General features: G+C 41.4%; 1 protein-coding gene and 1 long non-coding RNA gene across 4 annotated transcripts; both read left to right on the forward strand.

Annotated features, from left to right (window-relative positions):
• Window positions 1–494: 494 nt before the first annotated feature.
• Window positions 495–3,962, forward strand: LOC106589223 (uncharacterized). The gene is made up of 5 exons (XR_001324803.3): window positions 495–719; window positions 2,598–2,651; window positions 3,212–3,322; window positions 3,431–3,458; window positions 3,583–3,962. It is a non-coding gene; the product is annotated as an uncharacterized LOC106589223 (long non-coding RNA).
• Window positions 3,963–9,594: 5,632 nt separating this feature from the next.
• On the forward strand, window positions 9,595–19,768 carry LOC100195622 (V-set and transmembrane domain containing 4b). Of its 3 annotated transcripts, none has more exons than XM_014178883.3 (9): window positions 9,595–9,857; window positions 10,859–11,260; window positions 13,796–13,849; window positions 14,047–14,151; window positions 14,254–14,335; window positions 14,454–14,575; window positions 15,271–15,335; window positions 15,583–15,698; window positions 19,501–19,768. In XM_014178883.3, exons 1-9 carry the CDS (start codon window positions 9,806–9,808, stop codon window positions 19,649–19,651), a joined length of 1,149 nt encoding a protein of 382 aa, XP_014034358.1. In that variant the 5' UTR covers window positions 9,595–9,805; the 3' UTR covers window positions 19,652–19,768.
• The last annotated feature ends 7,981 nt before the right edge of the window (window positions 19,769–27,749 follow it).

Consider the following 27,749-nt stretch of genomic DNA (forward strand, 5'->3'; position numbering starts at 1 on the left):
TTTCCCTGCTGTCCATTGATTTTTGATTTATCTGTTTATCCTGCCATTGGTAGAGGACCATAAGTATTTATATATTCCTGCTACCAGTTACTATTTTACCAGGGCACCGATGACGTGTATGTCGATTAAGGCAGCCCCACGCACCTCTCTGATTCAAAGGTGTTGGGTTAAATGCGGAAGACACATTTCAGTTTAATGCATTCAGTTGTACAACTGACTAGATATCCCACTTTCCCTTTCTATTTTGTTTGTTACATTTTCTATTATTAACAATATTATTCATATTATTATGATCACTGCATTGTTGGGAAAGAGTTCACAGGGTAAGAATTTCACTGTATTGTTTTAAACCTGTTGTATCCAGTGCTCGTGGCGAATAAACTTTGAAACTTGAAACCCCACCTTGCCTTGTTTGGAAAGAGAAAGACAAACAGAAACAGACTGCCATATCCTGACGTTCAACCACTGGCTTACACTCAAATACTTAGTGCAAGTGATAATTGGATGCAATAAAATGTGCTGAGCTGCAGGCGTATTATCTCATCTCATTATCAACCACGTTCTGAGCCAGATACAGGAAATGTTTATTTTTCAGTGTGACAGCGCCTTCCAAGCAGCTATCAGAATGAACAAGAGAAAATGGTAAAGAAAGACAAATGAGATGAAGATGCTTCAGAACAGTCGATGTTTGTCTGTCATCACAATTATCTTTACAATTGGTGAGTTCTGTATATTTAAATACTGTATGATTGTATTTCGAATCACTGAAAAAACGTGTTCTAAAATGTATGAAAAATATTATATGATTCAATAACTGGATAACCGTATTTGCATAATTTATTGATAGCAAATAACTTTAATATGGGTGTCTTGAATATTTTTAGAGTAAATTAGCCTAAATGATCAAGGTTGGAGAGTGCTTTTAAAACAGCCTTGTTGTTGTTTTGTTCGATTTGCGACAGACACTTCTTGCATTGACTTGTCTTTTGAGCAGAGAGAATCAACTACCACCACCCTCAGATTGATAACAAATATCTTCATAATGTGATTGCCTTCCATAATTCTTGAGACGTGCATTGCCTTAACAAGCTCTGAGAGTGATTTTAAACAAGGCTTTGTTTCCTTGTGGTAATGGTCGATCTACGGCATGCACTTTCCATGAGCGTTAAGTACCACTAATCTCAGCTGCAGTGAGCATGTTATGTCAGAGATCTTGGTCCTCTCATGGCTGCCAATAGAATGTGACCAAGGAGAGTCTGCTGTATGCGGTATTGACTATCCAGTCTCCCAGTGCTAGTGGTGTGACAGTGACAGCGTTGGGTCTGTGTGTCTGGTGTTGGGTGGTGGAGTATTGTCATGTGCCCCATGTTGCAAGATTATTGTTCAATCTATCTGGCAATCACAAGCTGTCAACAGATTCGGCCTCAACAAGGCTCTAAATTAGAGCTCTGTTTATACATTTCCCTTCATTGGAACTAAGGGGCCTAGTCCGAACCAAGAAAAACAGCCCCAGACCATTATTCCTCCTCCACCAAACATTACAATTGGCACTATGCATTCGGGCAGGTAGCGTGCTCCTGGAATACGCCAAACCCAGTTTCGTCCGTCGGACTGCTAGGTGGTGAAGCGTGATTAATCACTCCAGAGAATGCATTTCCACTGAGAATGCATTTCCACTGAGTCCAATGGTGGAGAGCTTTACACCACTCCAGCCGATGCTTGGCATTGCGCAGGGTGATCTTAGGCTTGTGTGCAGCTGCTCGGCCATGGAAACCCATTTCATGAAGCTCCCGACGTACAGTTCTTGTGCTGATGTTGCTTCTAGAGGCAGTTTGGAACTCAGTAGTGAGTGTTGCAACCGAGGAAACACGATTTTTACGTTCTACGCGCTTCAGCACTCGGTGGTCCCGTTCTGTGAGCTTGTGTAGCCTACCACTCCGCGGCTGAGCCATTGTTGCTCCTAGATGTTTCCACTTCATAGTAACAGCTACTTACAGTTGACCGGGGCAGCTCTAGAAGGGCACAATTTTTACGAACTGACTTGTTGGAAAGGTGTCCACATACTTTTCTATATATAGTGTATGTGTTGAGAGATCTTGAAGCAGTTAGCAGTTGAGTAGATATATTCATTATTTTTGTGATTATTTTTTGATCAAATATTGGAGTTAAATGTAACAATTTAACTTTTAAGTGCTACTACTACTTAATTTAAAAGTTTGTCATTTAGAAGATACTCTTCTCTGGAGAAATTAGGGTTAGGTGCCTTGCTCAAGGGCACATCAACACATTTTTCACCTAGTTGGCTTGGGGATTCGAACTGGTGACATTTTGGTTACTGGACCAACACTTCTAACCGCTAAGCTACCTACTACTACAGACATCATCAAGTTCAAGCTACAAAGAAGCATACAGTGCAAGCGTTTGTCTGCTCTGTTTCATTTTGGGTGCGAATTCATTGGTCTTATCTGTCTTGTCTACACGAGCGTCCTATTTTCAAAGATCAGTTTCATACTTACAGGAAGTTGTGGTGACTGTCTAAGACATATTAGAGATGTGCATTAGCTTGTTCTATAACAAAGATGATCCCTGTGTTTCAGAGTGTATGTTGACAAATGTGAGAGGAAATGACCTGGAAAGCAATGATGAACCAGGTAAAAAAGTAGTTATGAAATATGTTGCTACCTCAAAGTCATCATATCTATTACGATATTGAGTCCTTTGACTTTCAGTAGACTGTCAGTTGAGAAAATGTAAAAGGCTCCTTCTGTAAGTGACTGATGCAGCTCAAACACTGACATGTCAACCAAGCCACACACTTATTACAATCCAAGGCCTTACAATTCCATTCCAAGCATAACTAATGCAACTGCAATATTTCAAGTCAACACAGATCCAGACAGAGACTGCCAACTGGGCACACACTGTTTAAATCAGTGCTGTTTCCACGTCATTTCAACAATATTACATTAAACCACGTGGAATAGACATTGAATTGACGTCTGTGCCCAGTGGGTGGGGACATGACTGGACATATTTTTCATCAGCCTGAGGAACGAGTCAACACATTGCAATAGATTGCATCAAACAATTCTCACGTGTGAACTGGCCTATTGAGCAAAACAGGGAACTGGATATGTACTGTCTATTGCTGCTTTCACAACAGGCTGTTGGTGGCTTGTTGGTGGCTTATACTTTGTGTTTGGTTTCTTAGATGCTACGTATGCTTTGATTGGAGCAGGAATTGGGCTCTTCTTTGCCATATGTTTTATTGGCAGCAAGCTCTACATTATAAAAAAATACATGCTTGATATTGAAGCTTCAGGTAAGTGCACAAGCATAGTAGCATACCTATATACTTTTCCACATTTCTACAATGAACATGAATTCATGATATTTGTGAAACTGAAAAGTATTCTTTACTTTTTTTTAGAGGAAACCGTAAAAACTCCATCTCATCAGTAAGTACTTGGAAATAAGTAGTCCTTCGGTGTTGTCATATAAAAAAATCTGACATGATTGTGGTATCGATATACAAATTTGTACTAAACTTACAATGTGTGGTTTTATTCCCTTTGCTAATAGAACTGCTTTTGTGGACATGAAGGACTTAAGAAGAGTAAGCGATGCATGAAGTGGCAAGGATACCAAAGAATTTGAAGATAAATTTAAATGTTTTGGGCATGGAAATGTAAATAACAATTGCATGATGTGTGTATTGGAAGTGTCTATAAACATGTGAAAGTGGAGTCTAGACATTAGTGTTTGGTGTGCCTGTGGTCAAGGATAGCTATACAGTATACTGCAGTCCAGGCCTGGGCAATGGCCGGCCCGGGGGCCATACGCGGCCAGCGATCTGATTCAATGCGGCCCGTGGAATCATGCTCAGATCACATAAAGAATTTGAAATGGTAAAGTTTTTTAAAACGTAGTTGTTATTCAAATTAAAAGTCCAATGAAGACTCGCCTTTGTGTAATGATTTAACTCCCACCGCTTGAGGGACATGTATTTTGAAGGCACGTATAAATAACATCTGCATGAGGACAGACAGTGACTGACAGGCTGACACACACGTCACAGTTACAAATAGTAGCTAGCTAGAAATTTGCTCCAAAAATTTGTTTTTCAAAGATTTCAAAGAAAAGGAAAGTAGACCATGAACGTAGGGTGTTCCAGCAAGAAATATTTCTTTGACGTATCAGGGAAAGCTGTGTGCAAAGAGCACACTTCCAGACAAAGCATGCAGAGAAATATAGGAATATGTCTTCTGAGCAGAAGGCAAGTGCATCGAAAGAGTTGCTTTCTCAGTTGCAAAAGCAGTAAGGACTTTTCACAAAACTGCATTCAGCAAACGATTGAATTGTGAGAGCTTGCCAATTGCTAAACATAGTAAGCCATTCGCCGAGGTCAAATTCATTAAAGAATTTTTAAATTGACTCTGCAGCAATACTTTGCCCCGACAAGAAAGAGCTGTTTGAAAATGTTTCCCTGTCAAGATGAACAGTGAGTTGAGGACATCGCAGAGAATAATGGCACAACACTTGAAATACAAGGTAAAGGATTTCACCTACTTCTCCTTGGCCCTGGATGAGAGCAGTGATGCACATGACATGGGGCAGTTGTTGATATTCTTACAAGGCATAACCCCAGACTTTGAAATGACAGAGGAGCTTGCTTCAGTGTAGTCAATGAAGAGCACAACCACAGGGAAAGATTTATTGGAGGAGGTTAATAAGTGTGGCAAAGCTGGGACTGAGTTTTGAAAAGTTCTCCAGTGTGACCACTGATGGGTGCCCAAACCTGACAGGAAAAAACTTGGCCTTTTCAAAAGGATACAAGATCAAGTAGCTGAGCTGAACCCAGATCAGAAAATTATTTTCCTGCATTGCTGTCACGCTCGTCGTTAGAAATGGAGGACCAAAACGCAGCAGGTATGTGTATACTCATCTTCTTTATTTACGGGAAAAGAAGGAAAAACCAAACAAACACACACGTATACAAAAATAACAAACCGATGAACGACAAAATGACAGTCTTGAAGGCAACACAGCAATCCAAGAACAATCTCCCACAAATACAAGACAAACACACCCAACTAATATAGGACTTCCAATCAAAGGCAACACCAACCAGCTGCCTTCAATTGGAAGTCCACCCCAATTAACTCAACATAGAAACACTCACTAGACTACACATAGAAATACATAAACATAGACCATAACTCAAAACCCGGAAATAATAAATCAAACGCCCTCCTAACTAACACACCACCCTGAACCACATAAAACAAATACTCTCTGCCACGTCCTGACCAAACTACAATAACAATTAACCCTTATACTGGCCAGGACGTGACAATTGCATTATTCATCAGGAAATGCTCTGCAAATGTGTTCTGAAAATGAGCCAAGTTGTGAATATAGTGACTAAAGTGGAAATAAGAGCAAAATCTTTAAACCACAGGCAGTTTGTCTCACTGAGACAAACTGCATGACCAGACAGAGTCGGGTCATGCAGATCTCCCCTACCACACAAACGTGAGATGGCTGAGTTTGAGGAAGGTGCTTAAAGGGTTATGGGACCTGAAGTCGGAGGATTGCTGAGTTTTTGAAAATGAAAGGAGGAAAATATGTGGATTTCCCCCAAATGCAAGATAAACAATGGTTGACTGATTCTGTCTCCACCGTGGACATCATGGCACTTATTGATGAATTGAATTCCAAACTACAAGGGAAGGGCCTTTTTGCACATCAGATGTACAGCCTTGTCAAAGCCTTCAACGGGAAATTACTCTTCCTGACCTGCCGAGTAGATGCCAACAATCTCACCCACTGTCACGTCCTGACCATAGAAAGCTGTTATTTTCTATGGTAGAGTAGGTCAGGGCGTGACAGGGGGGTTTTCTAGTTTAGATTTTCTATGTTGTTACGTTCTAGTTTTGTATTTCTATGTTGGGTTTTGTTTGGGATGATCTCCAATTAGAGGCAGCTTGTCATCGTTGTCTCTAACCGGAGATCAGACTTAAGTAGGTGTTTTTCCCACCTGGGTTTGTGGGAGATTGTTTTTGAGTTAGTGTATGTTTAACCTCTGCGTCACGTTTTTTTGTTCTTTAGTTTATTTGTATGCATTGCATAGTTTCACAGTTTAAATAAAGAAAATGTGGAACGATACACACGCTGCGTTTTGGTCCGCTCCTTCATCATACGACAACCGTGACACCCACCTTCCCAACACTACTAGTCTGTTCCCTATCAGATGACCAGCAGGAGAAGTATACATCGCTGCTGCTGTGTGCTTTGAACAGTCAGTTTTCTCATCGTTTTGAGGATTTTAAAGTGTTGGAAAATGACATGCTGTTGGTTTCCTCTTCTTTCACTTTCAATGTGGATAACACTCCCACTGACCTGCAACTTGAGCTTATCGATCTTCAGTCTGATGCAGTGATTGGAGAACTATTCAAAACAATGTCACTGATGAGGTTCTATGCATCTCTCGATGAAGAAAACTTTCCAAAGATTAGGAGTCAAGCGCAGAAGATGTTTGTACTGTTTGGGTCAACCTATGTATGTGAACATACATTTTCAGTGATGAAATATAACAATTCAAGGCACAGATCATCTCTTACTGATTTTCACCTCTCAGCAATCCTGCGCATAGCGATGTCAGAAACTATACCTGACTTCACTGCTCTAGTCAATGCCCATCAGAGACTTCACTCCTCACATTGATTGAGTAGTTTAAATGTAATGTTGAGCTCTCTCTCTTTCTTGTGTTCTTGTGCATACCCATTAACAATAGTTCTGTCCGTGGTGCTGAATACACAGTGTACTTTTCCCCTCGTGTAGTTCATTGCATGTTTAGTAATGAAAATACCTACCAAAAGGAGAACATGGATGTGGTTTGTTTCTGTGCATGTTAAAAAATGAAAATAAGTAGCATATCTGGACGTGATTTACAGTAGATATATCTGTCTACACCGTCATACACATGATGTATAATCCTGTAATATGATTCTGCCCCGCGATGGCAAAAATATATTGTAATGTGGCCCTCCATGGAAAATAATTGCCCAGGCCTGCTCTAGTCAATATTCAGGGCATAAGAAGAAATTCCCTTAACCACGCCAACAAATTGGGGAAAACAAACCATCTTCCCTATTGAAAAAGAGCCAACTACTTCGTAGATTTTTTGTTATATACAGAAATTAAAAACTATGCCGAAAAGCTGCTGTGTTATACAATGTACATCAAACCAGGTAAAAAAAAATCACGATCTACGGTTTGCAATGCTCCCAAGTAGGGAAATAAAGCCTAGCTTCAGGCTATTACCAGGCGTGAGGAGAGTGGGAAATTGTGGGACCCGGTGTCCAAGTACACGTCTGTGCAGGAAACATTTATTCCCAGATAAGACGTTTTACTTGTTTAGTATAGTCTGTTTGTTATTTTACTCACTACTTGTAGCTGTATAATCCATTGAAGTGTTGTTGGTCTTGGCTAGCTAGCTAGCACTCACTCGGTAGCTAGCACCATCATGAAAAATGACTGAAATCGAAACGATCTGTTCCCCAGCCGCTGCCTACAATTATATAAGGCCTGGATATATCAGGTAGGAGTAGATGTTGGGGTATATGAGACTTCTGGCCACTTGGTGGGGTCATTAGTCCAGCTCGTTTCTGGCAGGTTGAAGGGGCATTAGGGAAGCCCTACTCTAGTACGTTTTTTCTAAGTAGCGAGAACACTCGGGAGCAGGCAATGTTGAAAAATCATCTTCATATATGTTGTACTTTTCTTACATTTTGTTTTGGAATTGACTAAAACAAACAGATAAGAAGTACCATTGCGTTTGAAAAAGGTTAAGTTTTTGCTGTGAGCCAATCGGGTAACCAAGCTAACCACAGATTGTTTTCCCCCAAGGTGGGCGGGGCCACAACATAATGACTGGGATTATGGCACTGGGTTTCCATGGTTATTCCCTTATTCCAGAACATTATGCCAAACTTGCAGCAGCATTTACAATATGTATACAAGTACCTTCACTATTTCCAGTATGTGCACTGTTACTAAACACTTGGTAGCATTTATGTGACCTGGTACTCTACCTTCTTAGCCACATATGGAATCGACCTTGGCCTATAGACAGGACCAATGAGTACGTCCAGTGTCAGGGGTCAGAGGTTAGGGATAGTGGGTTGGCATGAGCAGAGTGGTATGGAACCCCCAGAAGCAGTTCCGGGGTCTTCTCTTCACGCTTTGCTGCACGCAACTTCCAAATCTTCTATTTCTTCAAATCTTTTATTGAAAACATAAATACATTTGCACAATGAGCACTTGTCTCTCAAATACATTGTTACATTAGTTAGCTAGCTAGCGAATTGTATCTATATCAACATTGACATGAAATGAGTCATCAAAAGAAGACATGGTATCAATAAGATACAATGAGGTGAAACGAGCCACCTACGATTCCTCACATGGCAGCTTCTTGTCATTGTTGCTAGCTATCTGACCGTTCAGGATGTTGTCAGCCAACATGTCTATCAATATACTTCCCACAAGGGGGCAGTATTAATCACTCCATAACAAAGCAGCTTGCCTAAACTCTCACTCCACAACTCACTTCTCTGCGCTCCAAATCCCCCCCATGCATCTCTCACATCTGAGTGCAAGAAGGATCTTGTTAACATGCCAGTTTACTTTAATTACCCTGCAACCACGTCAGTCTCCGACCTAACTGCGTTCTGTTGAACAGACATAGACTTAGATTTATAGGAACACTTCAACACTTAATTGCTGAGAGCCTGAAACCACTGTAAGAATTATAACCCCCGAGCCCCCCAGCAAAAATAGAGTGTGTGTGTGTGTAACTGAGAATACTACACAAACTACAGATGCATTTATAAGTATCCTTCATAGACGTGCTTTAGCAGCGAGTATACAGTAACTGTGCTCTATATAGTGTCTTCTCAGACTTTTGCAAAGTGTCTGGGGATGCTGCCTAGCTCAGCATTTTCTATCAAACTCACAACCAAGATGATTGCATCTCCAGCCTAGGAGATGGATGAAGAAATAGCAATCCAAGCATGGATAGAATATAAGTCCAAATATAGAAAGGATTATGAGGAATGCATGAATGCAGTCCTCTTTTATCTAAAGAAGGGTGAATGTGTGAACGTTTGAGCAAAACTCTTGTGTGTCTATAAAGCCTTTCCCTAAGAGAGGAGTCGACTATGTTCCAAAACAGAGCTGCCCTCACAAAGTCCTGCACAAAGATTCTCTGTGGGCTCCAGTTACACAGACAGAGACAGAGACAGAGACAGCGCTGCTCAATCCTCCTTCATTGTGTGTGTGTGTGTGTGTGTGTGTGTGTGTGTGTGTGTGTGTGTGTGTGTGTGTGTGTGTGTGTGTGTGTGTGTGTGTGTGTGTGTGTGTGTGTGTGTGTGTGTGTGTGTGTGTGTGTGTATCAAAACTGGTCAGAGTAGTCTGCTCTGCTGTAGTCCACAGCTGGAAGTGTGATACGTCGGATACGTCGGCGTCAAAAGTAAAGCACCCAACACACTCTCTCCTTCCTTCCTCCTGCACAGGAAATTCCATTTCCCACATTCTGCTAAGCAGAGGAGTAAAGTGGGGTGTGGTAGTGTGAAAGAGGGAGGGGCGAGGGGGGTGGTTCCAAGCAGAAACAGAAAAAGTTCTGTTTCATATTACACACAAATGGCGTAAAAAAAAAGAAAAGGGGAGAGGAATCCTGAGCTGAGGCTCTGTTCTTTGGGAAACATTGAACTGTTTTTTATGGAGCCTGCTGGTCTGGAAAATGAAGATCTCTTCAGTGGTCATACTTCTCCTAACTAGAGTGTTCATTGCCGGTAAGCAACTTTATTTTACTACTTAGGTGACTGGTTTATAGAGGAAAATTGTGTTTTTAGGTCAGTATGTCATGATATGAAATTTGGCAATACTTTGAAATGGTTTCTGAGAGAGAGAACTACGGTAACGTCATAAAAAGATTGGAAAAACATTTGTTGAAGGGCTAGTCAACTTTCTATTAAACGAGTGAGTGTTCTGAAAAAAACATTCTACATGACATACATTTGAATCAGGAAATAAACAGTTGGCAGTGAAATAATAAGTTGTTATGACAGGACAATTGCAAGTGTAATATAGTCTTTATTTTTGTGCAATGATGAAAAAGAACTGTAAACTGAGAAATTGGTGGTTTCCCTTATTTTTGTTGAAAACAAACATGGCAAGGTTTGTAGTTTGCTTTTGACCCATTTATTGTGAGTTTGTGTGACTCTTTCATAAGATGCAGCTTAATACTCTAGCTAAATAAATATATCTAACAAAAGATAATTTTCGTCTAGAAATTATTAGTTGACTTTGTATATAGTGTTTTCATGGCTTTGAGTGTCACAGAAATAGGCTTACTGCTAGTGGAAAATTAGGATTATGAAATGACTCTCGTTTGAAGAAAACAGATGTTGCTTTTGTCATGGAATAAATGAGGCCATAAAGTATATTCCTTAATATTTCTTCCTCTTAAAATGGACATATGCTTGCATTTAAGACAAACACCACTTTCAGATGACTCACCCACAGACATAAATACAGTAGGAAAGAGATACTGTGTATCTAACTGTTGATCAAAATCAGAACAACAGATACGGATTATCTATGAATCTAGGTCAACATGTCTTCTTCCAACTCCTTCAAGGTCTTCATACACCAGCTTAGGCTCTTGATGGCTCTTATACGCTTTGCACACTATGAACCAACCAAAACCCTATGGGTTCAGCTCAAAAGGGTATTGATGTCATATCTATATCTTTTTACATATTCTTTATGCGTGTGCTATATCTTTCAGAAGTGTGCCAGGCCATCAATGCCACCATCACCCCGTTCCCCTTCACGGTGGCCCAGGAGGGCGAGAACATCACACTGACCTGCCAGGTGTCCCAGAGACGACGCTCCAGCAGCCTGCCCGTGGTCAAATGGACCTTCCGGCCCGAGCATTCTTCCAGCGACGAAGAGCTCCTCATTGCCAAGGTCAACATGAGAAAGGCCAGGTTCTATGGGAACTATACAAAGAGCTTCCCCTGGCCTAAGCTGAAACTGACAGTGGTCAAGCAGGGGAAGATTTTCGACCTGCTCATTATGAACATCTCAGCGGAGGACCGAGGACTCTACATATGCCGGGTGCAGGAGTTCAAGAGGCACCAGAGCCGATGGAAGGCGTCAACGAACTGCACGGCCGCCACCGAGCTTAGAGGTAAATATGAATTTAGGTGTAGCACTGTGTGCCGTAAAAGACAACTGACCTAATTTAGGATTCATCAGTCTTGAGGAGGAGATTGTGTCATGTGTAATGAAAGGTCCTGTTGTTTATTGTGGAAGGGAGTTCAATGGTTTTGAACAAGCTTGAGAAGAAGCAATATTTCATAGCAATAAATGACATGGCAGCTAGTGGTTGCAGGGCTTTGTTATGCTGGAACGAGAAGATGGGAGTATATTTTTGTCTCTGAAGCCAAAGTCTGCCCTTCAGTTCTGCCAGTTCGATGCACACAACATTCTGTGAAAGGATCTAAGCGGCATGCACAGTAGCGAGGCAGATGCAATTTTACTTTCTAAGCAATTACTACATTGCTTTGAGTAAATTCAGACTGGACCGCTTTTTCCCGTTTTCCATGGAATAATTTGTGCCGGCTGTGACATTTGAATGTCTGTTATAGCCAAGTCTGAGCCAGAGCAGACAGACTAGAGCAACACCAGAGGGAAGGGAACACCGGCACCATCATCACCAAACAGAAACTGTCTTTGGCTACTGCCAGGAGTTTCCCTCCCCTAAGTATTGTACACACATACAATCGTGGCAGGAAGTGAGCGAATTCGAGAGGGATAGAACAAGAGATAGTTGTAGTATGAGGCTCGCCAACGTCAGAGCGTCTGTGTTGTCGAAGGGGTTGGTTGAATAGACAACTGTGTAGTAGTGAGTATGTAAGAGAGATAAGAGCATGCCATAACCTCACTCCACAGCTAGCTTGAAATGTCGCCAGTGGTGCTATCGGATTGGATCCTTTTCTATAGCTCAACAGGTTTGTGTATTGTCAAGCAGGCAGTCATGTGTGTTGGCGAGGCAGAGGGCCCCAGGTTTTAGGTGGGGTAGGTCAGTTTACCCTGAGATGTACTCTGAGAGGGAGGAAGCTAATACTGCTAAGCTAGCACACTGACGTTGATTTCACGTTGGCTCAATACCTGCCTCAATTCCTTTGGTCTTACGCCATACATCCTACTCTGCCTAAAATCCAGGAATATGGTAGGCTATGGTATACAACCCCGAAAGGTCATAGGGTTTGATGGTTTAGGGAAAAACAAACTGAAAACAGAATGAAGTTGGCCTCTTTCTGGCGTAAACCCCTATAAACCCTGAGATATTTGGACAACGTGTGCATGGGCTGGGAGATGTTGTGCCTTTTTAAAAATGTATGTGGTGAAACAGATGTGGTTTGTGTTGAAGTGTAGGAGCATCAGGGTACTCTATTACTCTGGGTCCTCCATGGTCAGGGTTTAATATGGGCAAGTGTAAAAACAGAGCTCAGAGAATGAGGCCACCATTACTTTTTCACAGGCCTCGCAGTGAGAAAGAGGGTGATGAACAGAGGGCAAAGAGAAGTGAAGAAAGAGGACGTGAAAGAGAAGGAAGTTTTGAAGGTGTTTGTAATGACGATTGTATGGATTATCACTACGTACTAGTATTCACTTATTCTTTTTTTTTCTCTAAGTTTCATTAATACCCTGAAGTAGCCCAAAGTGACCCATTGAATTTGTCTATTGATTGCGGAAGACAGTATTTATCCCTTATTAAACAGAATACAGATCTGTCTTAGGGATGCTATTCATTTGATATGTGTTGCTCTGTGCTGTCAAAGTGAGGATATATATGAGAGACCTCCTATCAAAAAGAAAGGGGGAGCATATGTGAATGGAATCAATTGAACAGCGAGTGAATTTGGTTGAATGTTTCCAATGCCATTCAAAAAGAGCCATAAATGAATGACATTTTTAAAGACACTTCTTTGGCTGCATGCAGTGCTGCAGCTTTATATTAGTCCAGCATGTGCAGCTAGCCTTCTGGCACAGTGCATAATGTCCTATTCAAGTCACACTGTCTGATTCATGGCAAAGAAGTCTTCTGCGCCACAACATTGTACGCTTAACTTTTGAACAAAAGAAATGCATGACCAAGAGTGGCTTTACCTGGAAGGATACAGGAACATGCTAAAGAGTTTGTGACCTATATTTACAGCAAGTACTGTACATACTTGGCAAACACAACTAGAGAAAATCCAGAGCCAAGTCTCCTCCTCTCGTCTATGTCAGACTAATGTTTCCAAATAGTTGAATGTGGGACATGCATATGGTTGGCCCAGTCTAAAGCAAGTGCTGGTGGTTTAGCGTTGAGGTAAATGCTCTAGAGGTAAGCCCTCTGGACAGGCAGACACTCAGCCGGGCTTCAGCCCACTAGCTCTGGCGGCTAGCTAAGCTAAGTATGGCTGCTGTGGGTGGGAGAGGCTAGCCAGGCTGTCGTCAACTGCTTGCGGTTTGGGGTATTTCAGGATGGCTTGGTGGGTGTTAGCTACCACGAGCCAGTGATTCAGGAAGTGAATCTGGAGGAGAGGACAACATCGATACTGTCATCCTACGCCAACCCTCCTACAATTAGAGGTTTTTAAACTGTGTTCATTGTATAATCAGGTGGAACGGTAGCCACACTGATTACTATGGACTTTCCCTTGTTTCCTTCCAGTGCATGTCCTACCAGTGACCAAGGCCAAGGAGAGTCTGTGGAGTCTGTTTGAAGGTAAGAACATGACTCTGGTGCTCTGCATTGTCCTTGTACTAAAATAGCACAACCACAAGAAGCATGCCTAAATGGGTGGACATGGATATTTGAAGGGTATGTCAAAACAAGTGACTAACAACAGAAACATGGGTCTTCAGGGTAGCACGTCTTCTGACTTGAAGGATGACTCATCTGTTTGGTTTTGTGTGTTCCAGACATGTACCTGTGCGCTGCGTTGATCTGCTCTGTGGGACTGGTGTGCATGTGTATGTTCACCGTGGTGGTGACCTGCCAATATGTACAGAGGAAGAGGTTAAAAGGTAAGTAAATACACCGTGAAATAACTAGTCTGGACCACATTAACAGATCATTTAAAGTGAATGGACAAGGCAAGCTGAACTCTGTTTTTGATGATATGGCAGGATGTTTTTCCCCATCATGCGCCAACGTTTCGTCTCATTGTCTTATAGACAGCTACCATTTGGTCAAGAGCCCTCAGAACAGGTAGGCTTCTTTACAATCCAAATACAATGTGAGCTTTACTGTAGATACTATGGTAGCCTACACACAGAATCTTATCTGACCTAATTCTGCTATAAACATCTCTGTCTGCTGTCTGCAGTTCAGGGGAGACGGTGACCAGTCTAGTCAGTGTGTCTCCTGCCCTGCCCAAAAAGCAGAGGAGGTATAGGAGGAAACGTAGCAAAGAGCAGTCCGAGATACCACCAGAGATACCAGCTAAAGGTAAATAGACAGCCTCTCTGGCACAGGACATCCATCAAATTTGTACCATATTTAGACACAGGGATGTTTTCTTCGAAACTTAGAAGCCTATCTTCATACCCTCAGTTGTGTATGTGGCCTGGGGGAGGGAATGTGGTTAAAGTGACCATCATAGAGGAGTTTACTTAACACTCTGATTCCTGGTATTAGATTCCTGATATTGCTTCTACTTGCTACTATCACGCTGTACCTTTTTGAGTCTATATATGGTTCTACACTATACTGTACTGTATATGCTGGCATAGAGAAACTGGCCAAAGAGCGAAGCAAATTCTCAGTCTGTTTCCAGAAATAGTGCACTCAACTTATTATGCAAGACAGCAGATTCTAAGTAGCATTTGTTGTTGATGATAATATTTTGGTTCACCCTTGAGATTAATAGGTTTGGCAGTTTTCAAGTGATTTGTCTGTCTCATAAGCAGTTCAGGTCATGTCGTAGTAGTCTGAATGCCTATACTTAAAGCATTGTATGTATGTTCAACTCTGCTTTGATGTCTGCTTCCAAATCATCACTAATCAATGACAGGAGAGGCATGTAAACATTGTGGACGGAGACAATTGTGGTTCTGGGTTTTGGTTTGAGGGGGGGAACATGTTTCTTGTTACACAGACAATGTGTTCCCTCTCTGCATAATGATCATTTCATTCCTCCACAGCACCCATTGCAGACAAAATCCGAAAACCCAAACTTTTAAAGGCGCAGCCGAGGAAAGTGGTCTTAGTAAGTTTCCTGATTCTTACATATTTGTTAGTCAACAGGTACATTATTTATGCAGAGGGCTGTCCAGAAATCTAACATTTCCTTCAAGTTGTTTAACTCAAAGTTGTACTTTATTTTATTTGTATGTATATGTGACTGCTATCCCAAGGTCATTTTGTCCAGAATCATATTGCAACAGACACATCATGAATAACTCAATTTACGAGTCTGGTCTTCACACGCTTCCTTTTCTCCTTGTCCCTTGCAGCCGAAGATTGCAGAGGAAAGCCTGACTTATGCAGAGCTGGAGCTGGTCAATCCTCTGCCGGACAACAAAGCCTCGTGCACAGGCACTGTATATGCCGAGATCCTCTTTAAGGAGAGGCAAGTGTGAGAAACACACCACTAATATCTTTAGGCTGTAGCTCATGTACATGTTATATATTTATGATCAGTATTATTGTTTCATATTGTGTATTTCAGTCAACGGTGGGAAGTAGTTTTTCTTTACAAAGCCCAAATTAGATGAGATACAAATGTGTTTTCTATTTTGAAATGTTGAATTTTTTATTTTACATAAGACATCTTATATTCTTATATTTTTTAAATGTTCAACCCAAATGCCTTATCCCCCAAAAACATCTGCATGATGTCTGTCATGTTCCGCTATGTAATTACTGCAGTACTGCAGCTGCAAAGCTTGACATTAAGGCAACAATTAGCCACCTGCCCTCAGGAGATAAGTTTTTGTTATCACGCCAGCGCTTTCAACTGGTGCCAAAGTCCACGGGCTCTTGGGACACACAGCTGTGATCAGCTGTGATGGAGCAGTTTAACAGGCTGCAAACTAAAGGCCTTGTTTGGTTTCACTTGTTTATAGCACCAGTGTATACCTCTCACCTGAAGATTACATAGCACATCGTTAATTAAGGTTGTTTTGTTTGTAGTTTTTATAAGAACTACGCCAATGACCAAATGCCATATCGGTATCTCTCAAGATCTGTACAACAGCTGAGATTTGTCTTCTGGTTTTAACTTTTCAGTGAATTTAAGTGTGTGTAAAAATGCTTAGAGAATTGTTTTCGCTGTTTAATGACCCCTTGGATTGAACCATGGAAAAGCGAGCAAAACACCAGGATTTTCTTTCTCCCCCAGAAACTTGAAACGCCAGACATCTCGGCACCATAACCATGCCCTCCCCCATCTCTCTCTCTATCATACATGCAGATCTATATATCAATAATACCCAGAGTGGGATTGTGCATTGAGACGATTCCATGCAGGAAAAACCAAATCCTTCCCACATACATTGACCACAACGAACTCTATCTAATTCTATCGATACAAATCTACACAATGACTCAAAGTAAACTTCCTGGGGTGAGAGAAACTTTAGAAAACCTTTTTAAACTGTGAAAAAAAATATGAAAGTCTCCTCCAAACCACATTGGACTTAATGGGAGGCCACTGCATGGACCACTAACTGGAACCATGTGTGAACGCTGAACTCTGCACTTTTCCTCTGCACTTTTCCTCTGCCGTTTGTTTCAAGCAGAGAGTGCCGTCCTCTGCACTCATCAACATTCCGCTCCATTCCATTTGGAGCTCCTATGTTGTTGTTGTTTTTCATTTGAATTGACATATGAGCGTTTGTCTATGTAATGTATCATTGTATCATGTGCTGTATAAACATCAAGCGGATATGTACGGTCAGTGGTTATTAATCACGTATTTTCCTCGTGCTTTCTTTCAAACCTCCGTAGGATATCACATCAGTGAAAAGTCAATGATAATTCACGACGTGTTATAAGGAAACACGGAAAATAAACAAGTAGGAGTAGAAGACAAATTAGAGATGTCGTGGTTTGACCATACCTCCATATTTGCTTAATTTTGGGAAATGGAAGGAGAGAGAGAGAGAGAGAGAGAGAGAGAGAGAAAGAGAGAGAGAGAAAATAGGTAGTGACTTTAAACTGTCTGCCTCCCTGGTCTGCACTCATATTAAACTACTGAAGTCATCTAAAAAAGAAAAACAAAACATGATCAGATCTCGAGTCTCCAGACATGACAATGTTTCTGAATTGCAGTGCACAGTAAACCTACTGTAGATCAGGGGTCTACCAGTAGCTCGCAGCCCACCTATGAGTAGATCGCCAAACAATTCTGAAAGTACATGCAATTTGACAGGTATCAGACCCCGCAAGCTCCCAGCTACTATTTCATCAACGCAACATTGACATTATGCCACCCATGGTTAGCCACTATTGGCTCAAAAAGCCATACCTAACACAATATCTGCCAATTAATTTACAGTAATATTGCCCATGTCTGTCTGTGTGGCACGTGTGTTTGTTTATCACTCTGTGTGTAGCCAGTTGATGTCATAGCCATCTTGTGGGTTGACAGAAATACTCTCCCCAAAACCTTCTCAATTAAATGTTAACTGCAAAGTAGGCTTACCTGGCAGAAGTATATCACGAGTAAGTATATCATGTGTATCTATTATTTGTTAACCTCTCTTGGGTAGGAGGCAGTATTTTCACATCCGGATGAAAAGCGTGCCCAACGTAAACTGCCTGTTACTCAGGCCCAGAAGTTAGGATATGCATATAATTGGTAGATTTGGATAGAAAACACTCTAAAGTTTCTAAAACTGTTAAAATGATGTCTGAGTATAACAGAACTGAGAACAAACCATCCAAAAAAATAATAAATCAGCCTTCCACTGTTTTCCAATGGCTTTCATGTTTATTATGAGGCAAAGTCCTCCCAGATTGCAGTTCCTAGGGTTTCCACTAGATGTCAACAGTCTTTAGAAAGAGTTTCAGGCTGTTTTTTTTAAATGAGCTAGAAGTTGTAGTTTTTCTAAGTGGCTCCCATTTTGGCTGTAGTGTTTCCATGCGCGTGGTTGAAAGAGCGTTCTTTGTTATTTATCTCCGGTAATGAACATACTATTCTCCGTCTTAAATTGTATCATTTATTTACTTATTAGGGTACCTGAGGTTTGATTATAAACGTTGTTTGACTTGTTTGGATAAGTTATTGGTAACGTTTGGGATTCATTTTGTATGCATTTTGAAGGAGGGAAACCGGTGTATTATTGAATGAAGCTTGCCAGCTAAATTGAGTTTTTATGAATATAAAGAAGGACTTTATCGAACAAAAGGACCATTTGTGATGTAACTGGGACCTTTTGGAGTGCCAAAAGAAGAAGATCTTCAAAGGTAAGGCATTTATTATATCGCTATTTCTGACTTTCATGTCGCACCTGCCTGGTTGAAAAAATGTTTTCCATGTTTTTGTATGTGGGGCGCTGTACTCAGATAATCGCATGGTGTGCTTTCGCCGTAAAGCCTTTTTGAAATCTGACACAGCGGCTGGATTAACAAGAAGTTAAGCTTTATTTTGATGTATAATACTTGTATTTTCATGAATGTTAAATATTTATATTTCTGTCATTTGAAATTTGCGCTCTGCAATTTCACCAGATGTTGGCCAGGTGGGACGCTACCATCCCACCTGCCCATACGAAGTTTTAACTTTGCCATGAAATGAGCAGCAGCAGTACAGAACCATTGCTACACCGGCACATTAGAAGGCACATTCCTCACTTGCTAGATGCACAATTAAAGGGTCAGATGCGCAACTAAAGGGGAAGTACTTTAGTCTAGTACTCTTCCAGACCAAAAAATAAATGGCCTTCTGATGTGATTTCATCTTTTACTGCAGTGTGCTAAATCTGGGTCACACAGAGTGGTTCTTGGTAGTCTTAAACAAACCTACTTTGAAACAGAAGTATACACCTCACACACATGGTTATGGGCTTAAAGACAGAAGACACCTGTACCATGTCAGATATAGAGTTGAAATGTATTCAATTATGAGTTTGCATCCCAATATTACACTTCACATACATCACAGAAGACAGAAATATAAAAACACTGTTTTTTCAGGCAGGTTTTTTTAAATCATGTTTATTTATTATGAAAACATGACAAATATTAATAACATTCCACCCATGAGGCCACTAGAAGGTGATTTAGTCATTTGGTACCCATTGACATGGACTCAGAACATCCAATTTCTGTCACGCCCTGATCTGCTTCACCTGTCCTTCCCCGTTATCCCCTGTGTATTTATACCTCTGTTCTCTGTTTATCTGTTGCCAATTCGCCTTGTTTGTCAGGTCAACCAGCGGTTTGTCTCAGCTCCTGCTTTCCCCCAGTCTCTCTTTTCTCGCCCTCCTGGTTTTGACCCTTGCCTGTCCTGACTCTGAGCCTGACTGCCGTCCTGTGCCTTTGCCCCTACTCTGGATTATCGACCTCTGCCTGACCTGACCCGGGGCCTGCCTGCAGTCCTGTACCTTGGCCCCACTACTCTGGATTATCGACCCCTGCCTGCCTTGACCTGTCGTTTGCCTGTCCCTGTTGTTGCAATAAACATTGTTACTTCAACACAGTCTGCACTTGGGTTTTATCTGAAACCTGATCACTTCATTGTTTCTCTATGAACAATTGTAATTTTGAGAGTGAAAAATGTAATAAAAATCTAAAACCAGGAAAAATATAATGTGGAAAATATAAAACAGAAAACATAGTGTACAAGAGAAAGTAGTGCACTAAGGACCCTAGTTGTAGGGGAGAAGAGAAGAAGAATATGGCTATTTGAAAGCTAGAAAAAAAATGAGTAGCTCGCAATGTTTTAATTTTTTTTTTAAGTAACTCTCATGCTATAAAATGTTGGAGACCCCTGGTGTAGATGTTATCAACATAGTCTGTGTGATTAGAGAAATTGGTACCGGCGAATGTCAAAGTACCAGTCTGACATCTGATAATAGAGCCGAAGGGGATGGTTGCCATTTTACAGGCTCGTAACCAATTGTGCTATTCTGTGTGTTTTTCTTCCGTTGTTTGTAACTGTTTTTGTACATAATATTTCTTCCACAGTCTCTAATGACCGTAAAGAGTTTCTGGACATCAGCACTTTGATTACTCACCACGGACTGGATGAAGATTTACGGGTCCTCTCGGACCAGGCCCAAATCCCCGTCATTCGCATGAAGAGGAGACCCAGATATAAGGGCCGCAAATCCAGGTGCTTGGTGCGAATTTGTAGGCAAGTGGATAATCTGCCTTTACCATCCGTCCTACCAGCGAACGTACAATCAATTGAGAAAAAACTCTGAAAAAAGAACTCTAGACCACCTTTACTCCACACACGTACAAAGGTCACCCTCGCCTTCCATATGGCAAATCTGACCATAATTATATCCTCTTAAATCCTGTTTACAAGCAAAAACTCAAGCAGGAAGTACCAGTGGATATGTTCCGGTATTCATCCAATGGCATTGAGGAGTATACCACATCAGTTACGGACTTCATCAATAACTTCTATGGGCTAGGTGGGACGCTTGCGTCCCACCTACTCAACAGCCAGTGTAATCCCGTGGTGCGTTATTCAAATACCTTAGAAATGCTATTACTTCAATTTCTCAAACATATGACTATTTTACACCATTTTAAAGACAAGACTCTCGGTAATCTAACCACACTGTCCGATTTCAAAAAGGCTTTACAACAAAAACAAAACATTAGATTATGTCAGCAGAGTACCCAGCCAGAAATAGTCAGACACCCATTTTTCAAGCTAGCATATAATGTCACATAAACCCAAACCACAGCTAAATGCAGCACTAACCTTTGATGATCTTCATCAGATGACAATCCTAGGACATTATGTTATACAATACATGCATGTTTTGTTCAATGAAGTTCATATTTATATCAAAAACCAGCTTTTTACATTAGCATGTGACTAGCATGTGACTAGCATTCCCACCGAACACTGCCGGTGAATTTACTAAATTACTCATGATAAACGTTCACAAAAAACATAACAATTATTTTAAGAATTATAGATACAGAACTCCTCTATGCACTCGATATGTCCGATTTTAAAATAGCTTTTCGGTGAAAGCACATTTTGCAATATTCTCAGGTAATAGCCCGGCATCACAGGGCTAGCTATTTAGACACCCAGCAAGTTTAGCACTCACCAAAGTCAGATTTACTATAAGAAAAATGTTATTACCTTTGCTGTTCTTCGTCAGAATGCACTCCCAGGACTTCTACTTCAATAAGAAATGTTGGTTTGGTCCCAAATAATCCATAGTTATATCCAAATAGCGGCGTTTTGTTCGTGCGTTCAAGACACTATCCGAAAGGGTAAATAAGGGTGACGAGCATGGCGCATTTCGTGACAAAACATTTCTAAATATTCCATTACCGTACTTTGAAGCATGTCAACCGCTGTTTAAAATAAATTTTTATGCCATTTTTCTCGTAAAAAAGCGATAATATTCCGACCGGGAAATCCTGTATACGTACAAAGAGAGAGAAAATAAATACATCTCGTGCCCCCAGAGTACTCTGACCAGCCACTATCCAAACGCGATAATGTGTTTCAGCTAGAGGCTGCCTCGATATCATTCAGCTTTTTCCCGGGTTCTGAGAGCCTATGGGAGCCGTAGGAAGTGTCACGTTACGGCAAAGATCCTCAGTCTTCAATAAAAAGAGCCAAGATGAACAACAACTTGTCAGAGAGGGCGCTTCCTGTTTGGAATCTTCTCAGGTTTTTGCCTGCCATATGAGTTCTGTTATACTCACAGACGCAATTCAAACAGTTTTAGAAACTTTAGGGTGTTTTCTATCCAAAGCCAATAATTATATGCATATTCTAGTTACTGGGCAGGAGTAATAACCAGATTAAATCGGGTACGTTTTTTATCCGGCCGTGTCAATACTGCCCCCTAGCCCTAACAGGATAAGTGCATCGACAACATCGTCCCCACAATTTACGTACATATCCCAACCAGAAGCCATGGATTACAGGCAACATCCGCACTGAGATAAAGGCTAGAGTTACTTCTTTCAAGGAGCAGGAAACTTATCCGGACACTTATAAGAAATGCCGCCATACCCTCTGACAAACGATCAAACAGGCAAAGCATCAATACAGGACTAACATTGAATCCTACTACACCGGCTCTGACGGATGTGGCAGGGCTTGCAGACTATTACAGATTACAAATGGATACCCAGCCGCGAGCTGCCCAATGACGCGAGCCTACCAGACAAGCTAAATGCCTTCTATGCTCACTTCGAGGTATGGAAGACTGAACCATACCTGAGAGCACCAGCTGTTCCGGACAACTGTGTCATAACACTCTTCGTAGCCGAAGTGAGTAAGACCTTTAAACAGGTCAACATTAACAAAGCCGCAGGGCGGATTACCACGACCAACTGGCAAGTGTCTTCACTGACATGTTCAACCATTCCCTGATTAAGTCTGAAATACCTACATGTTTCAAACAGACCACCATAGCCCCTGTGCCCAAGAACGCCAAGGTCACCAGCCTAAATGACTAATGCCCCTTAGCACTCACGTCTGTAGCCATGAAGTGCTTTGAAAGGCTGGTCATGGCTCACATAAATACCATCATGCCAGAAACCCTAAACTCACTACAATTTGCATACTGACCAGATGCCCTTTCCCACCTGGACAAAAGGAACACCTACGTGAGAATGCTGTTTGTTGACTACAGCTCAGTGTTATACAACATAGTGCCCATAAAGCTCATCACTAAGCTAACGACACTGGAACTGAACACCTCCTTCTGCAACTGGATCCTAGACTTCCTTACGGCCACCCCCAGGTGGTAAGGGTAGGCAACAACACATCTTCCACACTGATCCTCAACACGGGGGACCCTCAGAGGTGCGTGCTTAGTGTCCTCCTGTACTCCCTGTTCACCCACGAATGCGTGGCCACGCACGACTTCAACACCATCATTAAGTTTTCCAACGACACAATGGTGGTAGGCCTGATCACCAACAACAATGAGACAGCCTATAGGGAGGAGGTCAGAGACCTGGCAGTGTGGTGCCAGGACAACAACCTCTCCCTCAACGTGAGCAAGACAAACGATTTGATCATGGACTACAGGAAAAGGAGGGTCGAGCACGCCCCCATTCACATCGACTGGGCTGTAGTGGAGCGGGTTGAGAGCTTCAAGTTCCTTGGTGTCCACAACACTATTTATTTTTATTTTTTATTTCACCTTTATTTAACCAGATAGGCTAGTTGAGAACAAGTTATCATCTACAACTGTGACCTGGCCAAGATAAAGCAAAGCAGTGTGACACAAACAACAACACAGAGTTACACATGGAATAAACAAACACAGTCAATAATACAATAGAACAAGTCTATATACAATGTGTGCAAATGAGGTAGGACAAGGGAGGTAAGGCAATAAATAGGCCATAGTGGCAAAATAATTACAATTTAGCAATTAAACACTGGAGTGATAGATGTGCAGAAGATGAGTGTGCAAGTAGAAATACTGGGGTGAAAAGGAGTAAAATAAATAACAGTATGGAGATGAGGTAGTTGGATGGGCTATTTACAGATGAGCTATGAGGTGCAGTGAACTGTGAGCTGCTCTGACAGCTGGTGCTTAAAGCTAGTGAGGGAGATATGAGTCTCCAACTTTAGTGATTTTTGTAGTTCGTTCCAGTCATTGGCAGCAGAGAACTGGAAGGAAAGGCGGCCGAAGCAGGAATTGGCTTTGGAGGTGACCAGTGAAATATACCTGCTGGAGCACGTGCTACGGGTGGGTGCTGCTATGGAGACCAGTGAGCTGAGATAAGGCTGGGCTTTACCTAGCAAAGACTTATAGATGACCTGGAGCCAGTGTGTTTGGCGATGAATATGAAGCGAGGGCCAGCCAACGAGAGCATACAGGTCGCACTATCAAACTATCATGGTCCAAACAGACCAAGACAGTCATGAAGAGGGCAAGACAATGCCTATTCCCCCTCAGGAGACTGAAAATATTTGGCATGACTCCTCAGATCCTCAAAAAGTTCTACAGCTTCACCATCGAGAGCATCCTTACTGGTGTCATCACCGTTTGGTATGGCAACTGCTTGGCATCCCAGTACATCACTGGGGCCAAGCTTCCTTCCATCCAGGACCTTTATACTAGGCGTTGTCAGTGGGAAGGCCCTAAAAACTGTCCAAGAATCCAGCCACCTGTCATAGACTGTTCTCTTTGCTACCGTATGGCAAGAGGTACAGGAGCGCCAAGTCTAAGTCCAAAGGACTCCTTATCCCTTGGCCTATAATGTCTGCGCCCCCGTGGAAATGTAATTAACATAATAAAAAAATCTATCTGCTTAAGGTAGAGATATCTGTTTTTATGCATGGGCTGCATTTCCATCCGCCTATATCGCCCTTCCGCATCTGTGGTGAAAGATGGCAGAGCTAGAGCAGTGTTTGTCAGATCATGAAAGATCCCGAAAATCAGTCTTCTCACAAAAACTATTATAACCACCCTACGGAAAGCTCTCACACACATGTAGATGTATGTTGTGTTGCTCTAGAACGACCACAAGCCTCACAAGACTCGTCTGAAGGTCCCTAGTACCAGTTAAAAAAATAATGGTATATATGCTTAAAATAAGGGTATAACAAACAAACACAAATATATATATATATATATATCTATATATATCTATATATATATCTTTCTTATATCTCTCAGATATAGGACACACTTCAGACTAAATCTGTTGTTCCATGTAGTGAATCTGTTATTTAGTGTGTTTCAATTGGCTAATAGCAGTAATGCCAAATTGAATGTTCCATCCAATAATTCTTAAAAAGAAAGCTAAATAATCATTGTTATGACCACCTTAAAACAATTCCATGTTAGCTTAGAACCCCAATCCACAATCACGTTGGTTTAACAATAGCACGGTATACCCTTACAGAAAAAAACACATGAATGTGAACACGTGAAGTGTTCCTAAAACATGTTTCATGTGATCTTATGTGAAGTTCATGTAATAACATGTGACAACTACACATGTATCGCCCTTCCGCATCTACGAAGCATGTGGTTTTTCTGTAAGGGTCCAACTTCTCTCACAACCAAGCCCTAACATTTTCCTGTAGTATCAAAGCACCATTAGACACATTATACTATTAACTTTCCCAACTAGAATTATTATTGATACTCAGTCAAGTACCTTTGAAGTAATTCCAAGCAAACATTTATACAATAAAGAGCTCTTTGAATTTCTGATCTTTAGACTGTATGACAGGGTTGTATTGAGTCAGAGGAGAACAAAACCACATCCATTCAAGACTTGAATAAACAGGATGACATGTTTTTGCCCTCTCTTGCCAGTTTTCCTAAACATGTCCAACAAACTATAACTCATCCCTTGAATAAGCTACATGGCTAATTTGGCTATTTTGGCTAATTTGGCTATCCTTGATATGAATTTCACTACTGAAACAAAACAATTCCACAGTCAAAGACATGCAAGACTTGCCAAGAATAGAAACTAGATTTCATCTGAAATCCTCTGTTAGTGTCACAATATAATTAGATAATTAGTCACTTGGGGCATTACGTAGTTAACACATGATACCACCTCTGTACCTGGTGACCAAGCAGGGCAGTCATACAATAGCAATAGGAAGGAAACAGAGAGGCTGTAACAGACACTGTCAGCTGGGTTGGGGGTAGGAAAGCTGGACCAGACAGACCGGACGTCCTGCTAACAAGGTTGTGAACACAGATGTGTCCAGCGATCCAGCCTCAGCACATGGCCAATGTGCCAGTATTGAAGCATTGGATAGCCCAGTATGATTGATTACTGAGTGTTAGTGTTTGACGTTATCAACTACTGAAGGGTTTTCATACTCCATGGAATTCTCCTTCAATTAAACAATACGTTTAATCATACTTTAACAATAGAATAAACCCATAATAAAAAAAAGTATTCGGTTAGTTAAAACACCCGTGAATGAAATTGAGGTATGTGTGTTTATACTGAGCTGGTTGTCTGGCTGTTACAGAGGAATCATCATCCTCTAGTAGAGCAGAGCTCTTGTTACCAACTAGCTCTCACAGCCTCACGTCATAATTAGACGTTCATCCATGTTTCTCAAACATCACATTTCGAAGTTGTTCCAAACGGCATTTTTCTAAATGCTAAGGTTATTAAGTTGTGGCATGAACTCCTAATTTTTAAGGTAAGGGTTAAGGTTTGGGATAGGCTTAAAACAAAAATCTCAAAAACAATTATATCGTTTGATTCAAACATGCAACCTTGGCTCAAGAGATAGATACTTACGCCCATCCGCCATTCCAGTCCACAACGCCCTTGGAAAACTGCCCCTAGTGGCCCGTTTCCATGTCATCTACTGACGTCCTCAGATACGGACTGACGTCAAATACTGACTTGTATCACGGGTGACCAGGCTGCTTTTTACATGGGAGGATGACAGACTGAACACAGGTAAACAAGAGGCTCTTGTGATGTAATGTCCTCCTGGGGACCAGAAACAGGATTCCATTGAAAGACACACCTACCTGGAGAATCGGCCTAGCTTGGTCTTTGTCTGTGGACAACCCAATAAACTTGAACGCAATGACCCCCCTCCCCTTTCTCTCTCTCTGTCTCTCTCTCTCTCTTTCAACCCCCCCCCCCCCCCCCTCTCTCTGTTTCTCAGATACAATCCTCACATTGCAGATCATCAAGTGTAATCTATCCAGCCTATTCACAGGTCCCCAAGGGGCACTGGGCCATGCTCAATTAGGTCAGTATGTCTGTCTCTCTTCATTACATGCATATGGCTGCATATAGTCTGTGTAATTCAGGCACTGGAGGGAAGTTGACTCTGTTTAATTGGCTAGACTAAACTATGCCCTGCATTTATTAACAACATATTCAGTTGTCTATAACAAACAAAATCTACTGTGGCCATGGTAAATGACAAAGCTCAGCTTTGATGGAAAGGCATGCTTTACTAGGTACATTTACGTTTTTGCAAGCACCAGAGACTTTACGACTTTTCATATGACTTTTGATACTGCTAGTCTTCCATCAGATTACATTTCTATCAACAATGACCTCAAAATATTTGATATACTGTACACTAATATAAGACTGACCATATAATTAGAATGTAGGGGAGAGTGGTGTAAGTTGAGCCATTTTTTACATTCAGCATCACCCCGTCAAGGGAAATATAGTATTCTTTGTAACTAAGATATCTATATATATTTCAGGATGTTATGTATCCCTGGAAATAATCAGATTACAGTTTTGAAAATATAGCACCTCATGCAAGGATTAGGACCTCAGGAGGTTTTAAATACCCCAACTGGTGTATAGAACAATCTTAAAATGATAGAATAGAATAAGGTTTTCTGATAGAAGCATCATAAAACCTTTAACATGATAAATTAATTTGACTTACCTAACTTGCTTACCACTTTTTCTTCCTTCACAGACTGCATGAAATGGTTTCCATGTGGTTTCTTCCTTCACAGACTACATGAAATGGTGACCTCTT

This window comes from Salmo salar, chromosome 28 (genome assembly GCF_965601325.2).
Source record: "Salmo salar chromosome 28, fSalSal1, whole genome shotgun sequence".
NCBI lineage: Eukaryota > Metazoa > Chordata > Actinopteri > Salmoniformes > Salmonidae > Salmo > Salmo salar.

What these genes read in the sequence shown, in the direction of transcription:
- LOC100195622 (XM_014178882.3), top strand. Translation starts at nt 9,806, where the DNA reads ATGAAGATCTCTTCAGTGGTCATACTTCTCCTAACTAGAGTGTTCATT. An exon ending in GTCAAGAGCCCTCAGAACAG is followed by an intron (nt 14,336 to 14,453) that starts GTAGGCTTCTTT and finishes TGCTGTCTGCAG; the next exon opens with TTCAGGGGAGACGGTGACCA. An exon ending in ACCAGAGATACCAGCTAAAG is followed by an intron (nt 14,576 to 15,270) that starts GTAAATAGACAG and finishes ATTCCTCCACAG; the next exon opens with CACCCATTGCAGACAAAATC.